The 27,573-nt window shown below is 39.5% G+C and overlaps 1 protein-coding gene across 1 annotated transcript in view; it reads left to right on the top strand.

Moving 5' to 3' along the window:
- Positions 1 to 7,928: 7,928 nt before the first annotated feature.
- LOC122981010 (receptor-type tyrosine-protein phosphatase gamma-like) overlaps positions 7,929 to 27,573 on the top strand; it is a 489,168-nt gene continuing 469,523 nt past the window's right edge. The window contains exon 1 of the mRNA XM_044349485.1: positions 7,929 to 8,456. Coding sequence (XP_044205420.1) covers positions 8,363 to 8,456 — 94 coding nt within the window. The 5' untranslated portion in view covers positions 7,929 to 8,362. The remainder of the gene's footprint in view (positions 8,457 to 27,573) is intronic.

The raw sequence follows: 27,573 nt of genomic DNA, 5'->3' as shown, positions 1-27,573 counted from the left end.
TATGAATCCAGGCCTGAACACATCTACATGTCAATATTGAGTCATAGTCATAACGTCACTTACTGATAACAGGAAGTCGGCATTATGTGACAAACGTCATCCAATTTACATGAAATTTACATATTGTGGTCTACACATGATATACAGCAACATGACATATAATTAGTGGGTGTTCTCTAGCACCAAGTAATGGACACAGGAAGTGATAGTTATCTCCTACATGCAATGTCCAGTATTCATGAAAATGTATATTCATGTTAGTTAACTGGTAAATGGTAAATGTATCGCTGCTTTACTATTTCACTTATGTAGTACTGTCTACAGGCAACAAGAAATGAGGCCTAAATGACACATTGTTCATCAAATTTCTACACAATTTTAAACATGTCATCTGCAGCGACACATACTGCACACATAATTGCATGACTGTGGAGCATCCCAACGTGCACGAAGGTTCAAGAGTCCAATCAATGCTGCTTGTAGCGTTAGATATTAGCGCACAAGCACAACAGTCCCTAGCACTGAAAGTGTGATGAACCTATTGTTTTTGTAAAGATTGTTGTTATTATTATTCCCCTATGCCATTGCATTTTTGAAAGGCTTGGGATCCTTGAAAACTGACAAAAATTGGCACACATGTCAGAACTGGCGAAAATTGCAAAGTTCAGTAGTGACTGAGCTCGGATGTGGCCAGCGGGCTCTATAGCGCCAACTAACCAGACCTTAACCACAGTGGTGTCACATCATAAAACATTATTTTTTAACAGTGATGTGTAATGGTTTTGGAAAGCACAGACAAATGATGTCCTCCCGACTACTGCTGAAACAGGCACCAGATTAGAAAACGCTCCTATGTGTCACTCTGGAATCACATGGTCAAATGTATGTATGATGTATTTGGTCATTCAATTTGGAGGACGTGTTGCTTATTAAAAGGCGAACTTGTAACCTTACTCATTAGCTTCTTGCTATTCTTAGCCATGTCACCAGAACACTGGCATTACACGCACTTTTCAAGAGAGGCTTGTATGTGAACAAAGTGGAATATTTTGCTGTCAACTACATATCAAGTCTGGTTGTTTCTCTCTCTTCTTGCTGTAAAAACTCCAACACATATTTGTTGGCATAAATAAAATTTAAAAAAAGCATTATAAATTGTTCAGACTAATCTTTCACTTTTACTTACCAAATTAAGTTGCTTAGAAACATTGTTATCTTACTGTATATTTATTAGTTGACAGAACTTTTTAAACATTTTTTAAACAAACAGAAGGCTGATTAAATAAGCGGTACAACTTAGCTCAAAAAGACCTTGCAGCTGGCTGCTTAATTTTTTTTTTTTAATTCTTGGCTTCTATATTTTACAGTGCAAATGGGGGAAGAGGTTGTAAAGAATTCACTATTGCTTTTGAAATTAGTTTCCTGTGTTCTTTATTGGTTATGATGTTGCTTCAAAGTAATGACTTGTAGGTGTTGAGTTGAGAAAGGTTATATTGACTGCAACTATTCACATTAAATGTTTTTTCTATCTTGAAATAGTCCATAGTATCCTGAAAATTGACCAATGTAACTTTATATGAAGTTAAAAAGAGACTTTGAAAGGCAGATAAATTGGAGTAGCAATGTCTGAGACTGATAAATAAATTGTAGTGTTTCTGTTAATTTATTCACACAATTCACCGTTACTGGAAAGCTTTGTTTTTTTTTTTTAGTTTAGGTTTTTTAATCCCAGTACCCATGCAGGACAGAATTGCTTTTTAAAAACTTGTTACTGCTGTATCTGACAATGAGACACTTACTAATTAGAGAGAAAATGAGGGAGCCCTGGTCTTGAGGTCCACCTACTAGGCACTAGAAATCTCTGTTATATCCTTTACCCTGCAGCTACAAGTGACTCTTACACACACTCAGCTTACTCAATGACAGACTGGACTCATGTGATTGGCAGCTGATAACAGCCATAGCCAGTAGTGTTGTGGGGCCTGGGGATTTGGCGCTGTTGTAATGCCCTGTTCTCCTGTCTCTGCTGATGAGCCATAGTCTCAGACTGTACAGAACTCCTCTGCCAGGCTGCTGACAGATACTAAGTGCCCAAACTGAGACTGAGATGTTCCATTTTAGTTTCAAGATTTGATGTAATTAGACATTATAGTAATAACCCCTATCCCTTCAATGGACCACATGAGCATTTTAACATGGTTTGGCTACAACTCAAGGAGCCATTGATTTCCATTCTTTTATATGCATATAGGAACCCTGGAGGGTGTAATTACAGTTCAGTTTGAGTCAGACCTCTGTCAAAGTTGGCTCCAAGCCTCCTTGGTATTATTTGGTTATTACTGTATGTATACAACTTTGGGTAATACATAAAAACAGTACAATGTGAACTGCACATCTGTTGATTCAACAGAAAATATCTGCAGATTCTGCTGTGGGTAAACCAACCTAGAGAACAGCATGGTTGTCTGGGTTTTATAATGGGCTTTGTGCTTTATTCACTGTTCTGTTGTCACTGCCACATACTGTTTTCAAAAAAACTAAAACATTGTGCAGACCACTCACAATGGACACTACACAACAAGTTGCAGAGGAATCTGTGTATCTGCTTCAGAGGCCATTTTAAACTCTTGATTTCTCCCATAAATTTCTGATTAAACGTCTTTCAATTTAAGAAACATTTATCCACACTGCCAATGTCACACGGCTTTACTGGTCTGTTTGTTCCAACACATTATTGAAGATGCTTACAATGAGTGTAAAATCAAAACCCAAGACTGGTTTTTATGGCTGCACCATTCCATCAAATTGAAATTCTAGGTGTTTTGTGCATTATTAAATGTACTTTTCGCCAAAATCCAGGCTTAAATACTCGATATGTTTGGAAAATTGTCTCCACTTGAATTTAAAATAACATATTCACCAATGCTTGGCCATACAACATACATTATGTCTGTGACTCTGGTGGACTAAACAGACTTTATTTGATTAAAAAATGTACATCCTATTCATCCATATATAGGTAAGGACTATTGTAGTCAGATGTTTCCCGTGCTCAACTATTTAGACTATAAATCACTAGGATTACAGGATAAGGCACAGTCCAAACACAAGGCATCTACTGTAAAAGTTATACAACAAGTACATCATTTTAATCATTATTTTCTGATGAAATACAACAACGAAGGTAAACGCTGAACAGGTGAGAGTTGATTCTCGCAGCCAAGGATGATGTTAAAATAACATTTTAATAATATTTTGCACAGGCCATGGTAGTCAGCTAACAGTTGTTTCTAGTCATGCAGATAGTTTTTGGTTTTATTTGTCCAGGTTTGGAGATATGTCTAAGAATTCTGCCTGCCTGCCAACACAATGGCGGCAAATGCAACTGTCAACAGTTTTTACAGGTACAACTACTTTGGTAGAAAGTAGTATGAACTGTAATTGTTCACTGTGAGGTCTGTAGATTAGTGATGAGTGACAGGACATTGTTTCTAGAGAGACACATTGCTGATGAATTTATGTAATCTTTTAGTGCTGTGACCACCACAAAACACAATTCCATTCACCTCCATTGTGTTGGCATGGAGACAGAATTCTCAGACACATATTGGAATCAACTTGGACTAATAAAACCAAAACTATCTCTATGCCACAAGAAGTAAGTGAGGTATCTATGTGGATGAACTGACACTTTAATTGCTTTGTTGTGCCCTTAAAGTCACCTGGATGCATATCCCCATCAAAGATTGTTCAGACAGTTGGCAGTTTGCAACATGCACTGGCTGTATTGCAGGCCAGTAGGCTGTATGTGAAGTTTAGTTTAGTTTACAATTTTACATGCCAAATTATTTGGCCTTAGAGGACGGTTTCGCAATTTTCAAATCTGTCTCAAAACATCAGTCAGGTGTCCATATGAACAGAGAAAGAGGTTTTCCTCACTGTAATCATTCCTCCTGTTCATATTGGCTATTAAGCAATGTGCATGTAAGTGATTAGTGAGCCAAAATCCACAGTGTGTCCACACAGTCATTTTGTAGAAAAATGCATTTAAAAGTTTATCTGAAGCTTATATGAGGCTTCAGCAGTCTGAGTTAGTGATATGACTGAGTGAGTCATATCAAGTGGATATCTTTTTATCTACTTAATTTGACTCATTTGAACAACTGAAGCTTCATATTAGCTTCAGATAAACTGTTAAATCCATTTTTACACAGGAGGACTGTGGATTTTGTCCCCCATCTCTTACATTCTAAGTGCATTATGAAGGGATTTTCTAATGGTCAGTATGAACAAGAGGAATGATTACAGCAAGAAAAACCTGTCTGTGTACATTTGGGTACCTGATTGTTGTCTTCAGACAGACTTGAAAATTTGTGAATCCATCCTTTAACAGGTTTCTTAAAACATTAAAAATGTGTTTAAATGTGCGTTTTCAATGTCTTTATGGGTTCAAAACTGGGAGCACCTACTTCTCCCACGATTCAAAGAAGATCAGCATAATAAGACCACTTCTTTTTGTCCTTTTAAAAACACTGTATTACTGACCTGTACTCCCTGTAAAGCTTCTCTCTTATGAAAGTATTATGTGATTTTTTTCTAAATTCAAAATGCTACTACCATTAATAGATTTGACAAAAAAATGTAGGGATTTATATTATTCATAACTGAAGTGCATAATGTCAAACTATATACCATACTGGAATATATAACGTGGACTTCTACACACAGGCAAACACCTTTTGTAGTCAAAAGTCGGACACAGAGACTCAGAAAATGCTTGTTTCCTCAGACCATCAGGATGGTGAACCTGGTTTTCTGACCTCGTATATCCTCCTTGTCTACAACATTGTCTTCAGCAGATCCTTTGCATTGCCCCGAGCATTGCATTGTTGCTGTTTTCCTAAAATTATTTAATCTATGAATTTTTGTCTTTTCTTATCTTATATATATTAGTTTTCACACTACTCTTTCAGTGAATCCTTAATGTTGAGCTGCAGCATTTCATGACACATATTGCATGTGTATGTGACAAATCAAAAATAATCAAAAAAACATTTAATATACATATATTCTTTGCACAGACAAGGTTTTTCCTTGAGAGATTTATTGAGTGTAATCATACACCATTGAATTCCGAACTTGTTTGTATACAATAATATGTACACTACCATAATGTGTGTGTATGATCATTTACATACACACTATACAGATGTGGCTGAAAACATTGGTACCCTTCCACCTTTTTAAAAAAAAAAACAACTAAATTTTCTCTGCAGTAAGTTGAAACTGACAGAAGTATATGGTATCCATCATTCTTTTCTCAATTCCACATTAAATATAACTACACTTTGCTCTTGATTTACAATTTAATATATTTTGCAATACAATAAAACAAATGACAATGGCATAGCCAAAAATATTGAAACCCTTAACTTAATATTTTGTAGCACAGCCTTTGGAGGCAATGACTCAGTCAAGCTCTTTCTGTAACTCTGAATAAGGTCTCTAAACTTCTCCACTGATAGTTCAGTCCACTCTTCTTGAGCAAACTGCTCCAGTTCTCTCAGGTTTGATGGGTGCCGTCTCCCAACTGCAAGTTTCAGCTTTTTCCACAGATGTTCAACAGGATTCAGATCAGGGTTCATAGCAGGCCACTTCAGAACGGTCCAATGTTTTCTTCTCATCCACTCTTTTGTGTTTTTTGATGTATGTTTGGGGTCATTATCCTGCTGGAAAACCCATAACCTGTAACCAAGACACAGCTTTCTGACACTGGGCTGTATATTTCACTCCAAAATGCCTTGATAGTCTTCTGATTTCATTGTGACCTGCACAGATTCAAGGCACCCAGTGCCTGAGGCAGCAAAGCAACCCCAAAACATCATTAAGTCTCATTCATGTTTCATGGTAGGCATGGTGTTCTTTTCTTTGAAGGCTTAATTTTTTCTTCTGTAAATATAGGGCTGGTGTGATTTACCAAAAAGCTTTAATTTTGTTTCATCTGTCCAAAGCACATTCTCCCAGAAGGACTGAGGCTTTGTCAACATGCATTTTGGCAAATCTCAGTCTGGCTTTTTTTGTGTCTCTTAGAAGTGTGGTCTTCCTGGATCTTCTACCATGGAGCCCATTTTCATTCAGACAGCAATGAATGGTGCCACTTGAATGTATTGTACCTTGAACGTGAAGATCAGCTTGGATCTGTATTGGAGTTTTCTTTGGTTCTTTCTTGACCGTTCGAGCAATCCTTCTGTTCAATCTCAGGCCAATTTTCCTCTTGTGACCACGTCCAGAGATGTTGGCTACAGTTCCATGAGCCTTAAACTTAATAATATTGGCAACAGTGGTCACAGGAACATCAAGCTCTTTGGAGATGGTCTTTTAACCTTTACATTGACCATGCTTGGCTATTACCTTTTTTCCTCTTCAGACCACTCTCTAGTTTTCCTTCTGATTTCCATGTTCAATGTGATGCACACAGTGAAACAAAACAGCAGAGAGAGTAATTTTTTCCTTTTAAACTGGCTGCATGAGTGATTATAAGATTGAAAATACCTGTGATACTAATTAAAACACAATAGTCTGCTTAAAGTATCACTACAAATCAATTATTTCTTATTTCTTACAACTTTTAAAGGGTACAGATAATTTGTCCAGGCCATTTTTTAATGTCTTTGTAGAATAAGCATGAATTCAGTTATTTTCACAACTTTTTTGTTCCACTGCAAACCAAATACAGACATTCATTGATAATACAATACATTTTATTTACAGCACTGTTCAGGGCAAATGGTGCATTATTTTAATAAAATGCAAGGGTATAAATATTTTCAGCCATGTCTGTATATTTTTGTTTGTATTTATGTATTTATATATTGTTACCTCTGGTATATATATATATATATATATATATATATATATATATATAGCATATAGCATTGTTGTAATAGCATATTATGATGATTATGATGCCAGATTTAACACAGCACAAGTCCGTGGGTAAATTATCTTGTGAGAAACTACACATTTAAATCCCTGTCATTCGACTGCATCACGTAATATTGCACCATTTGACACTCATAGCACTGAATAGGTCATACGGGCAGAAGAAGTAGTCAAGGTATGGTAGCCAAGATGTGATGAACCACAGAGTAAATGTGAAGATTACAGCTTTTCAGCAGATTAGATACATGTCGACAATTAGGCCAGTAGTGTATCCTGATGCCACCAGACAATCAGACACCAGAGAAAACACTGGCTGTGGGTGTTTTGACACCAATAATAAACAGCTGGCGTGTGTGTGTGTTGCCCTTTAGTTCATGTGTTTGGGACACAGGATGAGGGGGTGAAGGGGTGGCCAGAGTCAAATTCTGATCAGTGCCACAAAAGGCTTTGTGCTGGCCCTGTATCATCTACTACTCTACATTTCATCATGTTATCCAAACCCTGCTTGCCTTTTATGTGAGAAAACACATAATCCAAGCGTTATTTAGGTGAATTTAAATGGAGATGGCTGCACCTTGCACTGCATTAACTGATGCAAATGATTGATTCAAAAGGCCTTAATAAATCATAACTGAACACAGACCTTCGAGACTGAGCTCCTTTTAGGACAAAATCTTCTTGAATGGTGGAAGGGGGATGCTTTGTCTAATGTGGATCTATTTTGGGGTCATTAATATGAACAAAAAGCTCGAGGACCCCCTGGGGAGCACAATCTATTATTACCTATTATTATGGGACATGTACATGCCATTATACTGAGCGACTGTGCGTTCTCTCGCCGGCGCTAGGATCCAGAGGAATGACCCCCCTCTCCCCCCACCCCACCACCCATCTCTCTCCATCCTTCCTTACGCACTCTCTCTCCCCTCAAGACTGTTTTAAAGTCTCTGGCAGACTTGGGCTCACACGCTACTTCCTGGATGGATGAGGGAATGGAAAGCTTCCAGCGCCTCTCCACCACCACCATCAACACCGACTCTCTCCTCTCTGTGTGCCCGACGAGCGCTGCCTCCACCGCCGCAGCCGCGGGAGCGACGACCCGCTGTGTGGACCATCGCTGCTAGTCTCCTCTAACCCGTTTTTTCCTCGCTGTATACACACGATCCTCCACAACCGCCAGTATCTGAGTGTTATGCTCGTATCCGGGAATATCGGGGGGATTTTGGGACGGAAAGACTCTTTACTGGACCTCTAACTAAATTTATCCGCCCTCCACCTCCACTGTACCCAGTCTCCGTCTGCGCTGCGTCTTCGGCGCTGCTTTTTACGCAGCGAAGGCGTCGCTGATTTGACCGCAAAAGGGAGAAACTCAACAGTTGTTGCTGCTTATTGTTTGCATGTCGACGTGCATATTACTACCATGTGGAGGCTACTGCAATCGTTTTGTTGCTGCTGGTGGATTTTCTCTCTCATTTTGCCTGCCTTCGTGCTCCTCTGGGCCGAGTGTCATCCTGGTAAGTTTCATACCCCTACAAGTCAAACACTGGGCTTTATTGTTGTTCATGTCTATGAAGGTCCATGTGGTTATCGTTATGCCATTGTCATGACGAAACGCATATCTAACAGGCTGATAGAATAAAGTCAGGTCCCCTCATTGAATATCCTGTAAGGGTCACTGGCTGGGAATATTCGTGCCGTTTGGCTTGACGCGCTTCCCCGGCACCGGCACGTCGACTGGAAACTGTCTGAGGCGCAAAAAACAGTTAGTGAAAGGATTTTAATGCAGCTGGGTGACCTGTTTGAAGCCCCTCATACCCATTCAAAGCACAACTCTGTCAGGGGAGCGAATTTTCCCCTGCTTTCATCCCTCTGGCGAAACTCAGTCCTGCCTCTTTGGCTTTCCAATTCCACATTATTTCTTTTTTTGTATTTTGTTTTTTAATCCTTCAACTAATAAACAGAGAGAAATAAAATATAGAATTGTGTTTAAAGGCATTAAAGGAGCGGTTGGGTAGGTAGTTGGGTCAGGGATATGGGCTGATAAAACGGGAAAGATGTGATGCCGGCGGCGCGTACGCGAAAGCCGTTATCTCACCGCCTGAAGCAAGACAGCAGGGCTATGAAGCCGCTTCACATAGTCAGACACACAACCCGAATATTGCAGTTGAGGCTAAAATCTGTGCTGAGGGGAAAGCAGACCTCATGTCTGTGTTTGGGGTTGTCATGTAGACAACAGAGGTCTACATGTAAAAAGATCTGACTATAGATATCCCTATGGTTGTGTAGCACTGTCTATTCTGCATCTGAATTGTGAAACAACGCTGTCCTACATGCTTACATTCTCTAATTGGGATAATCTCCAGCTATTATATAATCGAACTGAACTATTTCCTTCATTAATTTTGCAGAAGGAACCCTCTGCTCCAATTATGGCTAAATCAAAGACCCCTGGGCCCTGGACCCCAGTTTTTTGAAGTCCAAAGCCTCTTGCGTTTAAACCCTCAGGAGCTTATAGCTTAACAGTAACCACTTTTTAGTTTGTACTCTCAGACTGCAAGAAAGAGAAATCTGTTGTATCAATTTGGGACATAAATCCAACAAATCAAATTTGACCTTGACCAGAGTGGCCATTTACATTACATTCCTCCAGCTGCCGAAGGTCCTAGAAATGTCTCTTAGACACTTTCACAGGCTGTCCAACCCTGCAGGAGCTTTACCCATTTAATTCTAGAGTTGCAATGTTCTCCTGTTTATCTTCAGCCACCCATCCAGTCTCAAAATGGATTTATAACAGATGCATATGTGATGATGATTTTCATAAAAGAGCTCCACCTGAGAGCATCTTTGTTCTCTGATATGAATTCATACTAATAGAGTTAGATATTATTCAGAAGGACTGGATGATATGGACAAAATGGTACCTGACCAGTTACCTTCATATTATTGTCATGAGGCATTATTTTAGGCACAACTAATGGTGCTTTCAGAAGATGCATCTGTAATATAATATAGAGTATATAGAGGTATTGACTGTTTGCCTCACTCAGCCAGAGCAGTCAGTAATTTAGCTTGTAAAACCACAAAATGACAAATTTAAAATGTAACTCTATCCATTTTGATAAGAGAAAATCCCTACACTATCTAACTGTCGTCATGTCCTGATTTTGATATTATATTTATCTATCACCTGGCTCTGCTCTCATATGTGTGTAACAGTGGGGTGAACAAATCAAGCTTCACAAATTCTTTCTTTGTAGTAATCTGAGGAGTGAATTATTGACTCCACTGGACCTTCCATCACACCGCACTCTTGGCGGATCCAAATCCCAGTCTGAGGAGCCACTATAGTGTTAAAATTCATGGAGCCCTGATAGATATGACATGTCATCACAGGGCCGGTTAGTCGGACAGTATTAGCCCACTTTTCTACTCACCCGGATTAGCTCTTATATGTCTTACGGGTCTTAAGAGATGTCATGTACACACATAGAATAAGAGAGAGTGTCAGAGAGCAAAAGATAATACTGTCTTGTTGACCAGTGAGCAAACTTACAGCTTGAATAAATCCATACTAGTATTCATGCACTGGTATGAACTCACAGACTGGCTCTCAGTTTTGGAGACGGAGGGACTCTTGTTAGGCATTCAGGGTTTTTGCGTGTGTGTCGTGTCTTTCCATTTTTCATCTTGCATTCCATCTGATCACAAATCTGGAGAGAAATCAAGTCGAGTGAGCCGAGAAGTGAAAGAGAGCTGTTGTGAGAAATGGATGGCACTGATGGATGGAGGGATGGGTTTGAAGAATAGTGTGTCCCACAGTGTGAGAATTTAGTTGTGATCTACAAAAACATACAGATTGTTTGTATGGTTAAAAAGTCGCGTTGTTGAAAAACAAAATATTCCGAGATGAATAAAAGACAATGCATGAATACATTTCAGTAAAGACATAATAGTCAGTAATTAATCACATGCTCATGAGCAGCTAAAACTGTCTGGTTTCACTGTTTATTGAAACAAAATATAATCTGTCCAATAGCTAAATATGATGTTTTTATCAATTTTAAAATAATTTTAAATGACACAATAAAAAATGGGAAAAAATTAAAAACACTGTGACATGGCACACAACAGCATGTCACTTTGTCTTTTGAAAAATTACAAATCTATACAAAATAAAAAATGAGCATCTTTTTGGCTTGGGACAAATCTAATTTGATGAAATATAATTTAAATCTATGCTCAGGGAAAGGATGGACAGATATTGATGGATATTCGGTTGCCAGTTTGTGATGCTTAAACAACATGATGAATGTGTGGGGAAGTGGGCATTGTCACAGAAGGGCAAATCCATGGTTCAGGATGTCGTGCATTGATAATCTCTCTCTCTCTCACTCTCTACTTGACCTCTTTCACTCCTCTCTCTTCCGTTGGCTCGACCGCATGCTGTCATGATACCGGCTTCGAGCGAGCCCAAGGTGGCTGGTTCATGTTGAATGGTTGGCAGATGATGTAGAAACAGAGATGAGTGTGCTTCTCTCCTGCTGGGCATCATCATCCGCAGGCTCTCAGCGCTGCTCTCCTTACCTCCTGCCCGCTCCTCTTTTCTATTAATAAGGCTCTTAGCTGGAGATTGGGATGGAAAAGCACGGGAAAAGGCAAAATCGGCTTTCCATAAAAAATACGTCACCCGTGGGCCACATGCAAATGCGGTTCACTTTGGTGGCTGATGATGTATAATCAACTAAAAAAAAACAGCATCCAAAGAATTCTTTTTTAGCATTTCTGGAGTGTGGAGTGATGATGACAGTGGAGAGGTTTTAAAAAGATTCATATTTCATGGTGTTGAAAGATCTGCATTCTCTAAAAAAATTTTTTTTACTATATATGCATTTATAAATGATTATTTTTCACATGTATGATGATTCATTTTGCAGTATGTTAAAAATGAATTCATTTATACCTCTTTATTCTGAATATATGATATATATATGTGTGTGTGTGTGTGTGTGTGTGTGTGTGTGTGTGTGCATAACAAAACAAAATCATCAGGCAGTAAGGTGTGGTTATTTCAACCTGCTTTTTAAAATAATATTCTTATAGTGAGTCAATATTATGAGAAAGACAGAGGACAGATCATTGCATTACAATCATAAAAATGAACCTTGTTTTCATGAAGATTTTGATTAAAACAGAAAAAATAAATAACCAATGTTGTTATTGTTATTATTATTGAGGGATACAATATTAGACAAAACACCTTACAATGGAGATCATTGAAATGGTGTCACAAAACATATTTGTCTCGGATAACAGTGATGCTCTTGCTCAGTATGTGTTAAAGTATGCTGTGTCTGTTTAACCACATCTCTTATTTGTCACATGTATGTCACTTCCTGCTCATGTAGTCTTTTACATGACATTTACATGGCATTGAGGTTTAAATTTTTTTAATTCTGCTTTTGTTTGACCAACCTGTGTGAAATTTGGTAAATGTTCCCACTCCATTTAAAATTTGCAATGCGGTAACAGCTCAAAGAAAGCCAAATAGAAGCTGTCTGAGAAAGACATCAGTGATTTATCTTATGTCTCGTATATGCACTTTTGTATTTGCCTGCTGATTCATAAAGCATATAGCTCATCTTTGAAGCTGCTCTCTGTGATTTCCTCAGCCGGGAGGCTATGACGGCCACAATTACGGCCTCAGTTCCAACCTGCAGTGTTGGGAGAGCATTGCTAAGCACTTTATCCTCAGAGCTTTCAAAGAGTAGAGTGCATTGTTTATTCTGCAGTCCACCTTAATAATGTCATACCTCATTGCAGAGCAACACCCGTAATGATTCAGCCAAGTGCCATTGGACATACAGGAAGTTTGTGCAGCACTGTCATGTCTGCATGACTGACCTGACTGCTGCTATCACGCCCCCGGTTGCCCACATAATGGCCGGTTTGCAGCCACGCAAACATCTGTTTTTTTTTTTTTTGGGGGGGGGGGGCTGGAATGCACTGAACATCACCGCAGGGCATCCGCTAGCTGACACAGGGCATCACTTTTCCTCTTCCGTCTGCGGCGTGCGGTGTCAGCGTCGAGGCATCGCGCCCCTGTCACTGCGCTGCACTTCAGCCCTGGGTTAACCAAACACACAAGAGAGGGAGAAAGAAAGAAAAGAAAGACGACAGAAGAGACGGAGAAAGAAAGATGTTTGGCCTTCAATCTGTCGCTTTCCGCTGTGAAAAATGAATGGGCCCTGTCGCTCCTGGCTGGGAGGAAAAACAGAACAGTCATTGTAATCTCACAACAAGCGCCTGAGCTAGCACATCTTCTCACCCCCACAAACACACACCCCTCCCTCCATCTATCTCTGTCTCTTTCCTCCCTTATATTTTTAATTCACCCTCCTTTTCTCTGCTGTGGGAGGAGTGTGTTAGCACATGAACGTGCACCTTTTCTACCTCTTTTTAAATGCAGGGACAAATGAGACAAGTGGGTTTGTTAACCATTCTAAGCAGGCCTCCGTGTCAACAACCTTTTCTCTGAGCCTTTTTGTTGCAGTGATATGGGGGGAAGGTTGACATTTAGGGAAGGGACTGGATATGCTTCATGGCCCTCGGTTGCCAACATTATCATCATCATCATCTCAGTGCTCACCGAGCTATTATCTGGCCTCCGCTGTGGCCAGGAAAACGCTTGCACGTCGGCTTATGGGTCACTTTATCAGTCAGCGCGGGGCCTGTCTATGCCACCCCGGCTTTCCTTAATAGATTGATTAAAAGATACCATGTCATGTTTGTGTGTATGTAAGATGCAGCAGGAATGGGAGGGGTGGCGTTGGGTAGTTATCCAAGTAGGATGCTGCTTTGGTAGCCGTCGCCTTGTCATTAGGAGGGAGCTGCTTGAGAGAGAGACAGAAGGAGGGAATTGGGAGCTAGATAATTGGAAAAAAAAGAAAGCATCCTTTCTATTGTGCTATTGATTTTTAGCAGGAAATTTTGCTGTTTTGTTGCACAAAGGGGGAAACTAAAGATAAATAGGTCTGATAATGTTAACAATGGTGATGATGATATTAAGTGCAGAGGCGCTAATGATATCTCAAGAATACAATGAGTGGGGCGAGTTCTGATGAGGCACGAGGCAGAGTGGCAACACAACACTAAGCACTGATATAAAACTCTCCTTTTTCGTGTTCATTGAGGCTTATAGACAATATTAAAACAAGTTTGATTTGGAAAAAGATTTAACTAATGACATGGCTTCAAAAAAAGAACCAAGTTCGACTAAGAAACAAGATTCCAGCAGATGGCACCAAGGTATCATTTCATCCGAGGAAATAGCTATGCTAATCAAGCGAACAATGACAATAGAGATGGAATCTCTGCAAGAATGGTAGCCCACATGGTAAAGGATTCCCCTGAAAAAACTCTGGAACCCATACATAGTGAAGCATATGGCAGAGAATGGCAACATCCTTCGATCATTAAAAGAAAAATCGGACAATCATGCTAAAAAATTTGGCACAGTCTTCGACAAGATAGACAACATTCAGGTTAGCTAGTGCAAGAACAAGAAAGATACTAGCTCCTGTCTCGCAGAGGTGACTAAGTTACGGAAGAATTTTAACAACTTGGAGGACAGATCCAGGAGAAACAACGTGCGGTCAACTGACTGACAGGTGTTGAGGGCGACGATCTGAGACATTATCTTCAGAAGATGCTGCCTAATTAGATCCCATCGTCCAAGAGCTCCCACAGCACTCACTTGGAAATCGATAGAGCACACTGGATTTTTTCGAACACTTTAAGACCACGGACCATGGTTTTCAAGGCTTCTACACTATACTGATTGACAGTCTATCTTTTAGGGTGCAAGAAAAGCCAAACCTACTCTCCTTGATGGCACCCATCTACAGTTCTTTGCCGACTACAGCCTCGGGACAACGCAGAAACAGCAGGAATACTAGGAGATCTGTGCTAAGCTTGACAGAAGGAGATCAACTTGTTCCTTATATATCTTATATATTTTGAGAGTGAATCATAACGGCAGAAGGATGTCATTTAACTCGACAGAGGAGACGAAAAAAGCCCTGAAATCATTGGTGTTGGAAGGTATAGAAGAAGACCCTACGCAAAGAGCAGAAGTTCCTCAGGAGGAGATGGAACTGCATTAAGAACTTTGACCAGCCTGTATGTGCAATCTAATGTCCTTTATGTGATGTTTTCTTTCTGTTTATTCTCTCATTGGAAAGTCATTCATTGCACCTTTCTACTTAGTTAAATAAGGGGCCAATTCATTTTTGAGTATTTCAGGGTAGAGTCCTTATACATTGGCTCAGTTAACTTGTTAGTACAAAGTACTTGTTAGTATAAAATGGTGATGAGATATAAGTCTGTCTAGAATATATCTTTTATTTCTAAGGTGATATTCACACCCAAATGTTATACTTTGCAAAGAATGAAGCTATAAAAAACAGTAGTAAACAGTAGTAGAAAACAAGTTCAATACAAAATACAAATGCAAAAAGAGTTACATGATTTAGTAAGACGCAGGGCAGAATATATGATCCATATAACCAAACTTAAGTGTTAAGCAGAAGGCAGCAGACTGAGCCATCTTTTGGCACTGGCTCTCAAAACATGGAGTAGTTTCCTCAACAGAGGAAATAAATGAGACATTCAAGAATTACGTTAAAGAACTGTATGCAAGTGGCCCAGTTCCTTCTGAAGATGACTTCACCAATTTTTTCAGTTTTAGATTGGAACTCCCTTCATTGTCATTAGAGGACACCAAAACTTTAGACTCTCCAATTACACTGGATGAGCTACTTAAAGCTATAATATGTAAATATTCTGCAATAAATGTCTAGACCTGTGTCTAGACCAGTGTTATATAACGCAAACATTATCGGCTGCTTGGCTTGCAGCCCCTGCTTACATCCTGTGTTTGCTGAACACCATCAGAGAAACACTGATTCTAACGTGAAACTGCTTTATCCAGTGTTTTTTACTGGTTTAAATCACCGGGTCCGTTTGTTTTCTGTTTTCTCTGCGGATAATTCGGCTCCCAGTAAAAACCTCATGAGTGATGAACACTGAAGTAATCCTAACTGTGAGAAGCTGACTGCAATTATGGTAATGGTGGTTGTTTAACAATGAAGACAAGATATTGTCCAAAGTCTTAGCTAGTAGACTTGAGACAATGGTTGGGAAAATGATTAGCCCAGATCAAACGGGCTTTATCAGGGGACATCTCGCTAGCTCTTTAATGGCTCTTCACTGGCTCCTACACATACTGAGTGCGACATGGCTATTTCTGGACGCTGGAAAGGCATTTGATCATCTTGAATAACCATATCTTTGGAGGATTCTATCAGAAGTTTGGATATTAATTTATCAATTATTATTGTCATTGTACAACTGTACAACAAAATTTAGTGCATCCCTCACACAAGCAGCAGAATTTTCAACAGATCAGCACACACCTACACACACATAAATGAGTATAAAACAAGTATGAATATACATATATGTGTGTGTATATATATATATATATATATATATATATATATATATATATATATATATATATATATAATATGAAGTGAACTGATAAAACAGTCTATATATTGCACTTAGTCTCAGAAATATGGACAGAGTTCAGTTCAGTAGGATAGTATTATTGTACTTAATCCGAGAGATATTGGATAGTCTTGCACTGAGTTATTTAACAGAGTTCAGTTCTTTTATGGTACTTAGGTAAAAACCTTTCTGAAGTCTGGAAGTGCACATTTTGATAAACTTGTCCCTCCAGAGGGCAGCAGAGTGAAAAGGTAGTTGCCTGGGTAAGATGAGTCCTTGATGATATTTGTGGCCTGACATAGACATCAGGTTCTGTATATGTCCTCAAGTGAAGGCAGCTGAGTGCTGGTGATTTTCTGTGATTATTTGATGACTCTCTGAAGAGTTTTTTTGTCAGCCACAGTGCAGCTGGCATACCACACCAAGATGCCATAAGTTAGCATGCTTTCAACAGAGCAGAGATAGAAGGACACCAGCAGCTGCTGGCTCAGTACAGTATGGAGAGCTGTGTTGATGACATCTTCTGTTCTGTAGACATCTGTTGGCTCTGTAGGCAAATTGGTTTTGGCCCAGGGTGGGTGGAAGTGAAGATTTAGGACCAGACTCTCAAAGCACTTCATTGCAGTGGGAGTGAGAGCCAAAGGTCTGAAGGCTGCTGATTGCTGTTTTCTTTGGGCCAGTCATGATGGTGACACACTTAAAGCATTTTGGGACAGTGTATTTTGTAACAAAGAGGTTGCTGAACAGCTCCACCAGCTGATCTGCACAGTCTCTGAGTGTGCTACCTGGAATTCCTACTGGACTGGTGACTTTCCTGGGGTTAGACACTTCAGAGCACTCTCTTGACATCTTCTGTGCTAACAGTAAATGCCAGGCTGTTAGTGGTTGGTAGCAGTGCTGTCCCAGTCTCTGCCTCATTCACTTCATTCACCTCAAAGCAGGCGAAGAAGTGGTTGAGTTCCTCTGTTAGTGAGCCTCTGCTCCTGGTGTTTGGGTCTTTGCTGCCTTTGCAGATTGTGAGGACCCCCATGCATGCTGGGGATCCCCATCACTGAAATGACCTTCAATTTTCTGCCTGTAGGCTGCCTTTACCTCCTTGATGGCTCTCTTCAGGTTGGACATGGCAACACTGTATAGTTCATCATTGCCACACCTGAGGGCTGTATCGCAGTCCCTCAGCAGAAGCTTGATGTCCCTAGTCATCCATGGTTTGTTGTTTGGAAAGCATCTCATAAACTTGTCAACAGTGACATTATCAACACAGTTCCGTATGTAAAACAGGACAGTGGATGTATAGGAAGCCCCCTCAGGCCAAGTCTTTATGGTTCTCACAGAAGGCTTTGTTTTGCTAATGAGATGTCTGTATATAGGGGTGAGAAAGAGGGATAGGTGGTCAGACTGGCCAGAGTGCGGGAGGGTGGAGACTCTATATCCTTCCCTAATGTTGCTGTAGACATGATCCAATATATTTTGACCTCTCATGGGACATGTCACATGTTGGTAGAATTTAGGGAGGACAGTTTTCAGACAGTTTTCCGGGATGTGTTCATGGTGATAGTTCCTGATGGACACCACGTCAGGGAGAACAAAGCTGCTGTGTCATCTTGCCCTTAATATATCTTTAATATATCCACTGCTTGCACAATAAATTAGAAAATGCCTTTAGATTTCCCCCATTACAATAGGTGCAACATCACACTCATTATCACTCTATACGGATGACACATTGGTTTATATGGCAGATGTTCAAAAAACCCTTTGTTTTAAAAACACTTGAGCACTTTGGATATCTTTCAGGATACAAGGTTAGTCTGTGAAAATCAGCACTGATTCTGATTAATATAGACAATGTAAGGTGTCTCTCCCTCCTCAGATTAATGTTACAAATGAGGTTCTTTACTTGGGTATTGAAGTTAGTACTTCCCTATCATCTATAGCTAAAATTACTCTTTAAAGCCATACTATGCAGGAGTGTTTGTAAACACACAGCATTCAAAGTTGGCCCCTCCTCCCCGGCTCAGAGAGAGAGAGAGAGATTGAAGAGAGTGAGCATTGCTGGTGAGAATGTGAATCAGATAAAACGTTATTTTCTGATTGTTTCACAGTGGTTACATTCTAAAGTACTAATAAACACGCCCACGCCTCCACACAACCCTGTGGGAAGGTGCTGCATTACCAAATTTCGTGCAAATGCAGAGCTTCATCCTGTCTGCTGTGATCTCTCTGCTCTGCGTGTGTAGCTCAGCCCCACCCTCGGTCAAGCAGACACACAGACCTGCAGCTCTTTATACATCCATGACACAGAGACAGAGAGCAGAGCAGAGCAGAGGAGAGAGACGGAGACAGCCATGTAACTTGGCTATGCTACAAGTCCTGACCTCACACCCTGCACACTATTATTGGCTGGGGGCTGCGCACCCACTGCCCAAAGGTTGATGCCCAGAGGCATCCAGAACACAGCAAAATAATGAGAAAATAAGAAAATATTGGCAGAGGGCAGGGTCTCTGTAGATAAATACACTACCACACACTTCTAATGGGTTATAAGTGATGATTGAGAGGGATTCTTTTTGTATGAGTCTATACATTGTTTTTTTAGGAAAATAGTATAGTATAGTATAATATACTTTTCATTTTGAAAAAAAGAAGAAGATATTAAAAGATGGAGACACTTGCCAGCATCATTCTCAGCCCATATATTGGTCATCAAAATAAACATCTTACCTGTACTAATTTTTATCAACTCAATGATCCCACTTGCACCTCCAGCAAGATACTGGCAAAAACTGGGCTCCTTACTACAATGCTATGTTTTGAATGGTAAATAACCCAATATAAAATGGTCAGCTCTGTCATTCAAAAAGTCAGATGGGGGATGGGCATGTCCAGATTTTAAACTGTATCACTGGGCATTCATATTAAGAATTCTCAGCTATTGGATGGAGGAGGATAAAGTTTCATCTTGGAAAAATATGGAATAGCACCAATAGACCAATACGTCTTTTCTCCTTATACTGTAGGCATGTCTACCAAAAAATATGGTTTATATTATGGTCCAATTATAACTCGTTTGCTATAAGTGTTTAGAGCAGCAGAAAAATATACTAAAATTTAAAAGCATATGGTGCAAGTTCTCTCCAATATAGAACAATAGTCATCTTCTATCTGGGGGAAACCATTCACTATCAAAACTTGGGAGGATTACAATATAATATATATGTCATATTCTATATTGTATATTGTATATATATATATATATTATATAATAATATATATATATATATATTTGGAGTATTACAACTCTTCGAGATATTAACGGGGAAAACACTATCCTTAACCTTCAAGAACTTCTCTCTCAATATAATATTGATAAACACTCTTTTCTTCTACTTCAGAGTAAGGTCAGCCTATAAAGCCTAAGGGGTTCCCTGTGGGTTAGGTTTAAAAGACCATCCTATTTTAAGTTGGGTACAAAGTGCTCCAAAACAGATAGTGTCATATATCTATGATAATTTAAACTCCCAGAAATATATGCCATCAGGAATAAAAGCTTGGGACAGGGATATATCTGAATTGGGACAAGACTTAGAGTGGGATGCAATTTGGGATAATGTTACTGGTGCTTCAAAAAACCCAAATCATCTACATATACATTGAAATTCTGTCATAACTAACACAGAGAATTAGACATCGAATAGGACTGGTACACCTGACCCGTATTGTTCATTTTGGTCCCATGGAACCGTTGGGAAGTAATAAGTTAGTAGTTAGTAAGGTGTCAATCTGCCAGTAAATGTACAGTACAGACTACAGTGTGTCGGTTAATAAATGCTGCAGCTTGTCAAGACCAAGAAAAGTCTGTTGTTTCCCCAACTGCTGGAAAACTGAAGGGGGTTAGCTCCGAAGTTAGCAACAATGGGTTAGCCTAACCTGCTAATCACCCCCCCCCCCCCCACTCAACCACTCAACCTAGGGCAAACACTGATATCTAACTTAAAAGATCTTCTAGATGAATAAGGATGCTCTGTCTGTGTAGGTATTAATATCCTGCTGGTTGGTGGAGGGGAGAAGGGTGAGGGTGGGGGGTAGCAATGGGGTTGAGGGGTAGTTTGATTAAACAATCAAAATGTGTCCGGCAACCTGTTGTGTAATTTCTTGATGTTGCAATAAAAAATAAATGATAAAAAAAAAGTATACGATGAGTGGAGCCAACCATGAAGCACCATTTTATTTAGTTTTTCGATCAGCGTTTCTGCTCAGCTGAGCATGCCTTTTAGGTTTTTAATCTGTTTCTCATCAGGTTTTTTTCTTTGCACCTCATAAGCCTGTGGCCCCACAGTGCAGCTTGAAAATGGCAAATAACGGGAAAGACAGAACTGTCTTGCCTTCCTCTCTTGCTGGGCTCCGTCGCTCTCAGACTTAATGGGCTGCTGAAAATAAGGCTTGCTCTTCAGCCACCACCAGGTTTTCACTTTTTCTTCTCCATCCTCTCCCTCTCCATTGTTCCACTTCATTGTTTTAATCAGTCCACTGCCGGATTATTTGGAGAGGAGGGGGAGTTCCCCTATCATTTTCTGGAAGTTGCCTCCCGAATTTTAGCTCAGTCAGGCCTGCAAGAGCTGCTTTCCGAAAGCATTGTCAATCCCCCGCCATCCTCCCACCTCTCCCCACTTTTCTCACTCTGTTCATTCTGCTTTACTAAGTCTTGTTTGCTTCCGGCAGAGTTTCGTGTTAGCTGCCATATGTTCTGCTTCCCCCTGCCATTATCACCATTATGCTTCTGAAGCAGGCGATTTATTCATACGTCTGACTAATGCTTCTAGAAAAAGCCTTAAACCAGCATCAAACATACTTTGAAGCAGTGTCTCTACTATAGCTTCAGCTGTATTGTCTTTAAAGAGAGAAACAGCAGCAGGACACACTTGGTTCTACATGTGTGAAGGATTTGTACCCATCAATCAGTTTGACATTTCTGTCAGATAGGCAACTAGGGCTGGGAATTGAACCTCAATAATATTTTGGTACTGAGTGAAATGTGCACATTACAGCAACTATCAAAAGTAGTGAAAGCTGGTATCATGGGCACATAAGTAATCTTGTTTACTTATTCTCTGATCAAAAGTGATTTTGTGTTTGCGTTTAGAAAACTTTTTTTCAAATTTGAGAACTTTTGGCTAAAGCTGCATTAACTGATTTCTTTTGGACACCTGGGGGGAGAAGAAAAAAGCAGAATAACACAACCTCTGACATATTATCACCTGACAAAATCGTTATAGTTAACACATTAGTTACCAATTGCCTATTCACACATCTAGCAGACACAGAGCAACATTAGAATTCATTGGAGTCATGTTTCTGGTCACCAGAGGAATATCAGTTTGTTATCCAACCTCCTTTTAATTCAGTTTCCATCAACGCTTTTTAATGTATCTGGCTCTTTAGCTGCTAAATGTTTACTGTGTTTAAGATGTAATGCTAGCTTTGTCAGTTCGTTGGTGCTAGGCAGGTAGAGTACAGTGGCTTTACGAGAGCTTTCTCGCTGAAAACAGCAGCCTGCTGCTGCAGGAAGATGGGATGATAAATGCAACGTTTGCAGGCTGGTAAACCAAAACAAGAGTCACAGAGTTGGGTGATACTTGTAGGTTTGTCACTAGAAGCAACCTCCTTTATATAACAAGTAGTCATTTGATCCAATGTTAATATAAAATATTCATTAGTATAGATTTTAATAGTAGAAAGATATGTTCATATTTCTCAATTAGGTGTCAAAAACAGTATAGTTTTGGTATTGGTAGTGAAACTCGGCAATATAAAAATTTCAAACAATACCCAGCCCTACAGGCAACAGCAGCAGAATAAAAGAGATTAGTTGAATGTACTTCTGGCAAAAAGACCTGGTACACTTCTTCCTTTGTTGTCTCCAGTTCCCTCTTGGTAAACCAATAAATGCTGCAAGACACCCTGGCAGGCTGTGGTTGCGTGCAGGCAGACACACAACACAGAGAGGGAAAAACAAAGAGAAAAGAGAAAGACATAGAGACAGCACGAGATGCTGATGAGAGTGGAGAGGTGTACACAGCTAAGCCCTTTTTTTCATTTTGCTAAGCGCGGTGCCAGGGGAGCTTCTGTGTCACTGTGCAGGGCTGCTGAGTGTTAAAAGGAGCTTAGACTGACAGGCTGTCGGCCGGCATGGAGGCTGACGAGCCTAACCGACGGCGACACCAAACAAACACCGGGAGGTGAGGGGAGAAAGAGATTAGATGGGAAAACAAATGGACATGGCCAAAGCCAAAATAAGAGTTTGCACTCCACCTGCCCCTGAGATTGAAACTTGTGACACCGCCAGTTCGTGTTGGAAGTTGTAAGATGCAATTTGACGGGATATTCCTCACAGAGAGGTGGCTGACGGTTGCCAGGTGGTGGTTCTTTTGGCCACTGGGTCTCCTTCCCCCTCCACCGCCACCATGGCACATGTCAGGACTTTCAGACACTTTGTGTTCTTTTGTCAGGCTCGATAGGTGGCCATTCACTCTGGAGCTGTGACAGCTCTCCGATATACCAGTGAAAGGTGTAGATGGGTGTTCCTGCCATTTCCCAGAACGCTTTCTCATTTTGAATGGTGAAATGCACTTCACTCGACTTCCATCAGTCATCCCTGCTGACAGTGGAATGGAAGCAGCTGCTTTCTCCCTGAGAAAGGTGAAAGAAATGTCACCTCTTACTATGATATTTGGTGTGTCAGTCCTCATGTTTTACTTAACAGTTTAGTAAGCTTTTCAGTCAGTTCTTCTTCTTGGCCTGTTACCTAGCTTCTTACCTTCTTTTTTCTCGTTATTTTTCTTTTGTTTTTTTCTTTACGTTGTTCTTCTGCTCTTTCCACTTCCACTCCTTTTCATATGCCCTCTTTCTTATTTTCTAACCCATTCCCTCCACCTCTTCTTGCCCTTCTTGTTACCCCTTCTTCCCACATTTTCTTTTTCATTTATTCTTCCTGTGTAGTAGTTCTACTCTTGTTTTACAATTGTTTTTTTGTTCGTCCCTCTTCTCTTTTTCCTTCCTTTTTCTTCTCTCCTTCTTTCTTCCTTTTTCATCGCACTTTTCTTTCCTTTCTTTCCTCCTTTCTGTCCCGTTTCCCATTTATTTGCTATTTCTTAATTCCTCTCTGTTTTTATGTAGTCCTTTTACTCTTTCTCTTGCCAAAATGTATACTCATTTCCTTGTACTTCATTATTTCAATTTTTGTTCCCCTATCACATCTTCTTTCTTTCTCCTCTTTCTTTCTGTCCTTTTCATTGTCTCTTCTTTTTTGTTCCTTTTTCTCCATCTGTTTTGCTCCTTTTTCTGTCTTTCTCTCTGATTCATAGAACAGTATTTGATTCTTGTTGCCGGCCTCCTGGGTGTCTCCCTCTCTGGTCACATTAACATGCTTCTGTAGCCATGGATTATTATTCACAACACATTATAGCAGCAGCCTAAACTGATGGCCATAAAGTTAAATCCCATTTTTCACTAGAATGGAAAAATGTATGTGTACCACACACACACACACACACGATAACTTAAGTGCTCAACAAAGTAGCATTTGCAGTAAAAGTCATTAATGAATTAAGCAATGAACATTAGGATTCAGTTTGAATCTCAAAATTGGCATCAAGATGCAAAGTGTTTAGGACACTTCAGGACACCTTTTAAAATCTCCTCCTTGGCTGTTAATGAGTAAATAAATATGATATTATCATTTTATTAAGATAAATGGCCACTATTGGCTTAGACACAGACACTGAGAGGAACTCAAACTCTGGCTGTTTACAGCTCCAGTCTTATTTTTGTAATTTTGACCATCATCACCATCAATGTTAATCATCTTTTACTCAGTAGGTTAATTGCTGAGATCTGGCTGCTGGGACAGAGTGCAGTAAAACAGCAACACCAGCAATGGAATCTTCACACAAGTTTTAAACATGTCCAGGGAACAATACACATTTTACACATGGAGACCAGTGTACTCATATGACAACTAGTCCTCAGCTCTATACAACTGTGAAAACACTATGTGGCTGTGGCGAAGCTTATTTCTCAAGTGACATTGATCAGGTCACAGCTTCGGTGAGGGCACTAAATGGACTGTATTTGTGCAGTGCCTTTCTAGTCTTCCAACCACTCAAAGCACTTTTTACACTACGAGTCACATTCACCCATTCACATACATTCTTACGCTGATGGCAGGGGCTACCATGCAAGGTCCCAAACTGCCCAGCAGAGGAAATCTAATCATTCACACACATTCACACACCAATGGCATCAGGAGCAATTTGGGATTCATATCTTGCCCAAGGACACTTCAACATGCGGACTGGAGTCTGCATTACGTCTTTGTATAAGTTTTTAGCTTTATACCCCTCAAATGTTTTATTACTTTAACATAATGTATTGCTGAGTATATGTAGCAACCAAATAAAATAAAAACAGAGACATGACTCATGTCTAACTTTGGTAATTCCTTCATGTTTTGTCTTGCGCCACCAGCTGGTTTAAGTTTTTGGGGTTCAGATTTAAATGGCTGATCCTCTGACTTTGTACAATACTTTAGTTGATGGCCACATACCTGCAAAACTAATGACATTCCCATCAGCCTCAGCTGTACTTTTTTTTTTGTGTCTAAACTAAGTTTGTGAACATGGTAAGCATTACCAGCTAAACATCAGAATGTTGGCATTTAGCACAGCTGTGCTAAGTCCAACATCACAGAGTCACTAGCCTGGCTATGGTCTTTTAGTCTTATTTAAGCTGTCTCACAAGTCCCCCAACTTTATGAAAGTGGAATACAAAATTGCAGGAGTACCCCTTTAACTCCATCTCTCAGTACCACATTGTGGTAAGTGAAACTGAGAGAAGACACCTGAAATTATTGTTAATAATAATGCATCACATCTGTTTAATTAATGTTTACAGCAGCTTATTTTCACTTTCAGTAAGGAAGCCAAAATAATAAGGAAACTTGGCTTTGTAAAAGTCTGACTGCCCATGTCTTTACATCCCAGAACTCAGCTTTGAAGTGATTATGTATAATGTTCTCTTAACTGATCGGAATAATGGACAAAACTATTAAAATAAATCCTAGCTATTTAAAAAACAAGTTTTCTTTTGTTTTTTGTCTGAGGTCATGTAGAAAGTTAAGTCTGGGTAGAAACAGCAGAAGGTGTTTTTGCTTAGCTAAGCTGTGGCCCTCAGTGTGCTTAGCACCAAGCATTCATTTATAAGGCTTGTTTTACCACTCAATCAGACCAGTGTTGGCAATGTTCATCCATCAATCCCCACCCTCACTTTCAACACAGGCACCCCCTCCCCTCCTGCCTCTCACTTATTAATTTTTGCCCCACCCCCCCCAACACATACACACACACACACACACAATCTCACATAAACAGCTCCTAAACAAAAGTCGATGCCTGCACTCAAATCTCATGGCTACCCATGATTTGTACCTTGGTCAAATATTTACAAAGGGAGCACAAATCTTTTTTTCAGCTCCATTTTTCATTTCTTGTGTTGTGCACAGCCCCATTGAGTCACTCAACTGTGATCTGTTTAAAGTCAATGTGGGAGCTTTAGCTAAATGAGATGGATGTTGATCAGCAGTGAATGTAATCTTTTCTAGTAGGAAGGTTGGGTGTAAAGTGCAATTTTGCAAAATTTACATCAGAACAAAAGACAAACTTACAACGTTTGCATGTTTTGTCTAAAAGTCAGCATGTATTCATTCATTCAGTATTTTTCAGAATTTAAGATTAAAACATCTGACATAAAAACATTTACAAAAATGGAGATAAGTATTTGAAAACTGCTGTAACTAGGTTCTTGCTTTAAATTTACATATTAATAATGATCACAAATGTGTGTCAATAGTCATTAGAAGGAACTCCTCAAGAGCTTTTAACTATAATATAACCATGCACATGTGTCTATATGTAGCTCAAATATTGCATTGTCCACAAACATTCAAATATGGCTTAAAACACATTATAATGTAGTTAGAAGATATAAGGGCATTTTTCAATGGTAATGTATAATGTTTGTCAGCAATTAACCCTAACCCTAACTTCTATGAAGACATATTTCAATACTACATTGTCATTCATTATCTATTTTTTCAGCACACCCAACTTATGGGTGTCCACAGGAGGAATTCTAGTTGTTGACAAATACATACAAGTATAAAAAATTATAATAGTAAACACATCTCCTAACAATTACATTATAGTGTGTTATAACCATTATATTTAATACATGCTTATACAGTAAGTTCTAAATTGAAGGACTTAAAGTGTTACTGAAGTGGGTATAAAAAACTATGAATTTAAAGAAATATGAAACTAAATCAGTGTTGTCTCCTTAAGCCAACATAAAAATATGAAATCACTCCCAGCAAATCATTCACAAACATAAGGCAGAAATACAAACTATATTATATATTTGCATACAAAGATTTACAAAAGTCAAAGGCAGTGGCCAAAGCTAACCAATGGTTTCCAATACTATGATGACATACTATGAAAAGTGCAGGTGCATCTATCAGAACCAACCATTCAGTTTACCTTGACTGTTCACAGGGCTTAAGCTTTTAGAATAAAATCAAACTCTTTTAGTCTTCTCTTATTATTAGAAGATATTAAAGAGTAAGTGCACCCAGGGAAAACTAGTGCTGACTAAGGGTGCGCCCAAATACAAATACGTTATTCGGCAAAGCACAAATAGTGGGTAAAATACCAGTGCTCAGGTCGGTCACATCGCGATCTCAGGTCTATCAGCAGGTCTCAACAAGGGGAGTCACATCCATCTGCTACATGACACACATTTCCTAATTTGGAAATCACTCTCGGAGTTGAGGGTCTTCCCCAGAGATTAAGCTGAGCTACTGACACAAGTGAAGTGCTCCCAAGGGAAAAGTTCATGAACACTTATCGTAACACTTTAATTTTCTAAAATTAAAAGTGTAATAAAAACAAAAATAAAAACAGGATTTTTAAAGCTCTTTCCACTTTTATTCAAATACAAATACAG

The sequence above is a fragment of the Thunnus albacares genome, chromosome 4 (genome assembly GCF_914725855.1).
Source record: "Thunnus albacares chromosome 4, fThuAlb1.1, whole genome shotgun sequence".
In the NCBI taxonomy this organism is placed as follows: Eukaryota; Metazoa; Chordata; class Actinopteri; order Scombriformes; family Scombridae; genus Thunnus; species Thunnus albacares.
Note: the sequence above shows the minus strand (reverse complement) of the source record. Positions and strands in the feature narration are given on the sequence as shown.